Raw genomic sequence first — 8,381 nt, 5'->3', positions numbered from 1 at the left:
ATTTCCCTTGTCTTAAATAATTTCCCAGGAGTTATTATGTAAGAAATTTTGTTTACAAGAATTACAAAACAGATTGTGTTACGTTCATTGTTTTTTTGTTTTTGGTTGTAGTGTATATATATATATATATATATATATATATATATATATATATATATATATATATATATATATATATATATATATATATATATATATATATATATATATATATATACATTGTTTAGATTGATACAATTTTTGTTTTGTCGGCCAACATTGTGTGTTTTTTCTTATTTCGTCAGAGTGCTACTTTCAATTTATTTTACATCATAGCGAATTAATGACATACAGCTATATATATATATATATATATATATATATATATATATATATATATATATATATATAATACACGTATATAGAACGTGTTAAAAATTCGGCGCCTTTTTTGTTCTTTTCGCTCCCCCTACAACGAAAACCTGGATACGCCTCTGGGCGGATGAAACAGGGAAACTGAAAAGTATTTAATTTTTAAAAAGATAAGTAAACTGAAAATGATAAAGATGGCAGAGGACACACGGTTATCAGTTAAAGGGTTTGACAGGGGGGTGAGGGTGGGTTTGAATATTGGTACGTCTCAATTACTACCGGATGCACATCTGGCAGGAAAGCGTGGGCTTGACTCACAATTTGTTGACACAAAACTTAGTGTTGGTAGATATAAAAACTGCGTAGGTGGTTAAATATAGACGTAGAGCCAGGAACTTACAGTAGTCACTTTTAGACAATCAGAAAAGGAAGACCAATAATTATTTATTTTCTTAATCGCATAGTCGTATTTTAATGTGTATCTTTTTGATACTTCAAGCAATTTAAATTCATTTTAATGATGTCGGATGGAAAAAGGAAATTAAAAACTACTTTATTAACTGATTTCTTTACAAAGAAAATAAAACTGAAAACTACAATACATCAAGAAATGTCCATAAATTCAGCACCTTTGACTGCTTCTTATGCAAATGATATCGGCAATTTTATCAAAGGAGTTATAACAGATGATACACGGTTGTATTTATTAGAAAACATCTGGCGTCCTGATGAACTTTTTAAATTTCCAGCAAGCGGACAAAGAAATTTAAAATTTCAATATTCGTGTCTACTTAGGTGGAACTGGTTGACTTATTCCAAATTACTTGATGGCGCATTTTGCAAATTTTGTGTTTTGTTTAGTGAATTATGATGGTGTAGGTAGTCAGCTTTAGGTAAGTTATCAAAAATTCCAACAAATTATAAAAATAAATTACAAAAAATACATTTTAGAATGCCGCAGCGAATATAATCATTTATTAAGAAATGTACAAGTAACGAATATCTTGTTGCTGTTGCAATTCTTCTCACCCAGAATTCAAGAATGATATATTATCGAGGGTCGTCCATTGATGAAGTCACACTACGAAGGTTGTAGGGTTCAAACTTTTATCAAGATGTGCTATTAAGAGGTGGGGGTTGGGTATTTAATGAAATCTGGCATACCACCAGTACACGTGTTTGCTGTTTTAAAAGTGCATTAAAGAAATAAAATAAAAACATAGTTATGATGCTTTTGTGAGTGAGCATAATGTCAGTGTTTCTTCAGACTTTTTTCGCAGGGAATGGGGGGAGGGGGGGCGCACTTGATATTTTCTGGAGGGGTGGACATATATTAAGTTTTACTTCTTTCGCGGGGTGGGGGAGGGGCGTAGACGTTCCCCAAAGAGATGCCAGAAAGAAACTCTGGATAAGAGTGTGTGTGTAGGTGGTGGGGAGGGAGTATAAAAGCAGGTTAAATATATGAGGTCATATATGGATTAGGGGTATGTGTTATCGGGGCACATGGTTGCAAAGCTGAAAAGTCTCGAGTTCGAATCTCTGGGCAGATATGGCTCAATATCTGGGAATAGCAACCCACCAAGGAGAGACAACTCCAAAATCAAACAACTGCTGCCTTGTAGTTTGTTCTTGTCCATATACAAGACAATTGCTCTAGCTCCAATACAAAGTAATAGCGGTCTTGATCCTCCCATTCAACTAAACATCTAATCAGCTTTTTTTTTAAGTACAGTAATTTTGACTAAGCTGATGAATTGAATGATAATTTTGTCATGGTTTAATTTAATGAGTTGTGTGAGTTATGCAAAAACTTAGTACATAACGTAACCAGTGGCGGAACTAGAAAAAATGGGCCACCCCGCAAATTTTTTTTTTGGGCCCCCCATATATATATATATATATATATATATATATATATATATATATATATATATATATATATATATATATATATATATATATATATATATATATATATATATATATACATACATACATACATATAATATAAACACAATACGAAGATAGGATACTCTTTTCTGGCCTGATCGGGTTTTGAAAAAAAAAATTCAATTAAATGTAATCACAACAACGTGTCATGTGTATGAGTGCATTGGTCTGTTTTGAAAATCTCTGTTTTTATTTATGTTTAAAACTCCTAATCATTAAGTCGGTCAAAAGTATATCAATCATGAAGCTATGTATAAGTAATGGTGTCTCGTGTTATGTTTATTTTTATGTTTTTTGTATTGATATTATTAATTTTAACTACGTTTCATTATTATACTATACCATCCTTTAGTACCTTTTTTAAAAATAATAATTTAGACCAGTAATTGCTGCTTAATTTAATTATTACAAATCTATTAAAAAGAGCTTTTGAGCGACCCTATTTGACTATTTGAAAAAGGGAAATAATTTATGGAAGGGGTTTGAGCGTTTGCCTATCTTTCACACTACAGCTAATGTGTATATTTTTTAAAATTTTCTTTTTACGCAATAGCATGCCTTAGCTACTATATAACATCACTACTGTATTAGATCTGTTATCTGTTTGTTATTTACAAAACCACTATCAAGGTGCCAGTGACGAAACTAATATATATATATATATATATATATATATATATATATATATATATATATATATATATATATTTATATATATATATATATATATATATATATATAACACGCTATCATTTGTGTATTTTTTTGAAACGTTAGCCTTGTTTTCTAGAACAGTGGTTATTAAACGTAAACAATGTCGGCACTTTATTTCTTGGATATTAGTTGTTGGAGCGTTAGTTTGTCTACACTACCACCGATACGAGTCAGCTTAGTTGTTGAGGCGATATCTATTCGCTTCTTGTAAGGCTAAGAGCGGGAGGGGAGGTCTGAGAAAGGAACTTAAAAGGGACAACAAAGCACCGATGTGCTTTTATCCATCAGTACCAAATGTGGGATGGTCTAAAAAAGCCATCTTAATATCTTAATACACATGTAGTGGCTTATTCCATTTTAATTACACATTTTAGTGATGCGCTCAGAGATGTCTTTTTCTATACGATTTATTCATGAAGCACAAAAGTATACTCAAAAATTCTTTGGTTTAAGATTTATTTTTGCCTAAATTCAAGGCAGAAAAGGGGGAAAACTTTTAAGGCTTATTCATTTTTATAATGATATTTGGGTTTAGTTTTTGAGAAAGATAAAGCAAATGTTTGAGGTTATAATACATACAACTAATGTAAAATACAACAATAATTTTTTTTTAATTTTTTAAACCGTTTAAACATTTAAATTTTGGAAGTGTATAACATATTGAAAAAAATATTTTCATTGCTGTAATTACTTTCAGAGCAAATAAATAGCCCATATACAATTATTTCTTAAATTTTAAACAGACAAAATTTTTAAAAATATATCCAAATCAATGAAAACAGTTTGTTTTCGCCAAAATATTTCAGCCCAACTAAACTAAATTTTGTGGTTTACTAAAATATTGTTATCTCACTAAAAACTCTTATGTTTATTAAAAACAATCAGATTTCTGTTAAAAACATTTTGGTTCCACTAAAAACATTTTGGTCTCAAGAGATTTATTTTGATTCAACAAAAAAACATTTTTCCAATAAGAGCATTTTGTCAAAATAAAAATATTTTTATCTCAATAAAAACATTTTGTTTTTAAAAAACAGATTTTGTTTTTACTAAAAACATTTAGGTCTCATTAAAACAAATTTTGGTCTCTTTTAAAAAATATTTTGATCCCATAAAAAATATTTTGGCTCCATTAAAAACATTTTGGTCCTGGAAAAAACATTTTGGTTCTACTAAAAACTGTTTAGTGCTATTAAAAACATTCCTATTTCACCCTAATTACATCTTCCACACAATCTTTAACGCAGCACATCATTTTTTACATTTTCACAGCCATCAGATTTTCTATTCTTATCATTAGTAAAAAAAAAAACCCACATGCATACCATAATCACTTGTAAATATTGTTAATGAGAGCACTACAGCCCTTAAGATTAGGGATGAAGTATCTGTGATGTTAATGATGAATAAGTAGGAATGGCTTATAAACTAGTCCATATTTTCTGCACTATTTCACTCCACAGGGACGGAGTGGTCTAGCGGTAGAGAACTGGACTGCTAACCTGTATGTCTCGAGTTCGAATCCAGGCTGAAGTCAGTAAACTGTCCTTGAGTCCACCCAACTATGATGGGTACCAAACTCATGTTAAGTAAAATAACGCGCCTGGGCATAAACGCCGACCACACTATATCTTCATATGCTGAAGGTCACAGAAACAAGTGAAATCTATTTCACTTGTCCTATAGACCTTCAGGTTTGAAAGGGAACTTTACTTTTTTACTTTTCACTCCACAAGGATTAATTGTCATCAAAATGCTTTTGTGAACACTGTAACAGACTGAATTATTATGTATATTGTAATTGACATGAAGTTGCGTGAATGTAGTGTACCTGGCCAACGGAAGTAAGTGTGAGCGACTCGTCATGTATTTACACGCTTTTTTGTGAGATCGTTCACTGACGTAAGGGGAGAGAAAGTGGTGTATAAAAGGTAGAGCGAAAGGTGAACGAGAGTGCTTGCTGTGAATATGAAGTAGAATGTCACCACGTCACTTTGATTCGCGACTGTACTTATACCAGTTGTTTATCTTCTACTATGGATTTACTATGGATTTATCATTTCACTGTATAAAGTGTAAATAAAGTTAAAGTTGCATAACTATTAACTGCTGTTGCTCGTGTGAGTATATCAAATGAACCCACAATAACACAATAACACAATTGATACTTAAGATGAATTATATTTTAAAACAAACTCATCTTTCTCTCTCCAGCATCCAATATTGTCACTTAAGTGAGAAGCGTCCCTTATTTAATGTCACAATTTATGATACTCAACACACAAATTGTCACTAAAGTCAAAAGCCTCTCTAAATGATGTCACAATTTACACAACCCTTTCTAAATTGGTGGGTTTTTTAAAAATAAAAACAGGATTTTTTTTTAAACAGGAGTTTTTTTCGTATTTATTAGTGGGCCCCTCAACATACATTGTCACTGGAATTCAATGCCCCTATCCTCTAGGAGTATGACATCATATTTGGACAACCACATGGGACCAGAAGAGAAGGGGGTGGTCATAAGAAAGATGATTTACCACTGAGGGCAGTTGGAGGGAATAGCTCAGAGAAGAACTCAGTACTCTGTTAGTAGCCTAGGTGTCAGTAGCCTAGGTGTCAGTAGTCTAGGCATCAGGTGTCAGTAGCCTAGGTGTCATTAGAACTCTTTGGCCTAGATATCAGTAGCCTAAGTGTCAGGAAAACCCATGAGCCTAGGTTTCAGTAGCCATAGTGTCTAAGGAATGACCATCTTACCACATGAAGCTAACCAAATAACAAGCTAAGACTGAATGACTTGATGAATTTGCAACCACCATTATCAAAAGTGAATCGTCTAACTGTACCCTAACTTACATGTTTATCCTTATACCACTATTTATTGCATCTTTATATCAAGGGAAAGTTTGGACCATAAAATCTTAGCCTGCAAGATACTTTACACAAAAAGTTATATTTAATTGTAATTAAATTTAATGTAATTTTAGAAAATAGAATAATTATTTTAAACATGTATACAGTTGAGATACCAAAGTGTCTTGAATTCATGCAAAATAAAGTAGGTCACTTTGATTTTGTGTTAATATAGATGATTATCAACTCAGGCAATCTTACCTTAAGTGAATTTTAAGATCCACCTTCATATTTTAATAATGTGTCTTATGGTTCAAATTTTGTTTATAACCATCAAAATTACATTTGATGTTTTGCTAAACAAATTTAAAGGTTTGTTTAAAAATATATACATAAAATAAAGTACAGACGTTTACAAAATTAAAGAAATTATTCAACTATAAACTATGATTCAAGTACTTTATGAGTTAGCCTGATTTGATTGAAATTATAATTTTAAAAATATTAAATTTGTATGTATCAAATAATGGAAAAAAAAGTAATTTGTATCAAATTGTTTTACTCTATAATAGTATATACACAGCACTTTGCCAGATAAACATAGAAATTTGTGAGCCTAAGAGCAGTCAGCACAAAGAAAATAAAGCTTGCTTAAACATCTTACACAATTTTATACACATTTAATTACATTCACTCTGTCAAAAACATCAGTATTCATCTTGTTTCATATACAAATTTTCAATAATAAATACTGTTGGTGTATTTAAATATTTAAAACATATTTAAACAAAAACTAGATCAAAAGTAAGTTCTGTAGGCAGAATAATATGCAGTTAACATTGTGTTTGAGAAAGAACAATATTTACCACCCAAAATCCTATTTTATAGCTCTACAAATAATGCAGATTCTCCCCAATAATAAATTTAAAAAAAATGAGTTATTAAACGTCACTATTCAGTCAAAGTTAAGCCATTGTTCTAAAACTTTAAAATTAATGTGGTTAATCTACCTTTGAATAAATCAATAAACTAATTTAGCCCAGTACATATTATGGAGGCCTAACATTAATCAATATCCAAAACAATTATTCTCTTAAGGCACCGCATTACCGACCTATCGATTTAATCGATTCTTTCATTGAAAGGTCTACTAGTCACCACTAGAAAAACAGCAACTAAAAAGGCATTGTATTTAAATAGCTTTAGCTAAGGTTTATTTTTGTTCAGTGGAAGTCACCTGACACGTATAATTTGTGTTTACAGTAGCAACGTTTGTTTATCTGCTCGACAGTGTGCTGGTGACGTTTGCCTGAGCACTTGTGATTTAGTTTGTCCATACACAGCAGTTTATTTTTTAGAGGTAAAATATGTTCTTCATTTTTTTTAATAATCATTAGCAATATATAAACAAACTGTAGCTAAAGAATATTTTGAAAACAGTGTTTTATTTTTTATAGTAAATTTGTAAACATAAACCTGTTCACATAAATACATGCAAATATACTAAGTAAAGTGGTACCTCGACATACGAATGCCCCGGGTAAAAATTTTTTTAGACATGAGCTGCCAATCTGGTTACAATTTGCTTTGACATACGAGCGAGATTTGAGATACGCTTAACCTAATTAGCGGGCTTAAACAATGCGTGAAAAAAATGTGAATTACAGTGATCGAAAGAGGTTTGCACTAACGAGCTGAAGCTTATTCTCTAATCTCCACTAATCTAGAACAGACCTACATCTCTAACGGCTTTTTCTGTAAGCTTAAGTCGTCTAATTAGCAAAGTAAATATGCTTTATACAAATAGTTTATTTCTTAAACTGGGATGAATTAATTTTGTTTCACTAGGGAAAATTTATTTGATATACTAGCAATTTGACAAGTGAGTAATATAAGGGTACGCATTAAACTCGAAGCTTAAGATACAACTGTATGTATATATATATATATATATATATATATATATATATATATATATATATATATATATATATATATATATATATATATAAACATCCATCGTTAAATATAAAGGTCAAAATTATGCATGTTTACCCTTATTGCATTACTGTAACTTTTATACCATCGCCGTTAAACTTTGTGGAGTTGCTGAGAACACTCCCGGAAAAGTGTGTGCAAAAACGTTTCCAACAAAAAAAAAATAATTAAATATATTTCGATCTCGAGGGCCCAAGAATAAAATTAAAATATCGCTGCTGTTTTAAATCAACACCACGTTGGTAGCGTAAAATGAACTGATGCAAATTAACTTTCCAAGCTGACAAAACTCGTTAAATTATATGGCATGCAGTCTGGCACCAAACGTGTTCAAGTTTGTCGTGATATTCAATCTTTTAAAAAATGTGATTTAACAAAAAAAAATCTGAAGTATCAAGTGCGTCTTTAAATTTCCACCAGAAGTCTAAAAATGAAATATATAAATCACGTGACGGTGTAGGTGTCCTCCAGATCAGAAATTATGCATGACGTCAGAGAAACTTTGTAACTCCAAAATC

General features: G+C 30.9%; 1 protein-coding gene across 1 annotated transcript in view; it reads left to right on the top strand.

The window, feature by feature from the left end:
* The first annotated feature begins 545 nt into the window (after nt 1-545).
* The window catches only part of LOC131929709 (craniofacial development protein 2-like), a 13,386-nt gene continuing 5,550 nt past the window's right edge, over nt 546-8,381 (top strand). The window contains exons 1-2 of the mRNA XM_059286048.1: nt 546-590; nt 5,480-5,600. Of these exons, the coding sequence (XP_059142031.1) occupies nt 546-590; nt 5,480-5,600 (166 nt within the window). The remainder of the gene's footprint in view (nt 591-5,479; nt 5,601-8,381) is intronic.

Source organism: Physella acuta, unplaced genomic scaffold (genome assembly GCF_028476545.2).
Source record: "Physella acuta isolate Inbredline_101_S28 unplaced genomic scaffold, ASM2847654v3 ptg001664l, whole genome shotgun sequence".
Lineage (NCBI taxonomy): Eukaryota > Metazoa > Mollusca > Gastropoda > Physidae > Physella > Physella acuta.
Note: the sequence above shows the minus strand (reverse complement) of the source record. Positions and strands in the feature narration are given on the sequence as shown.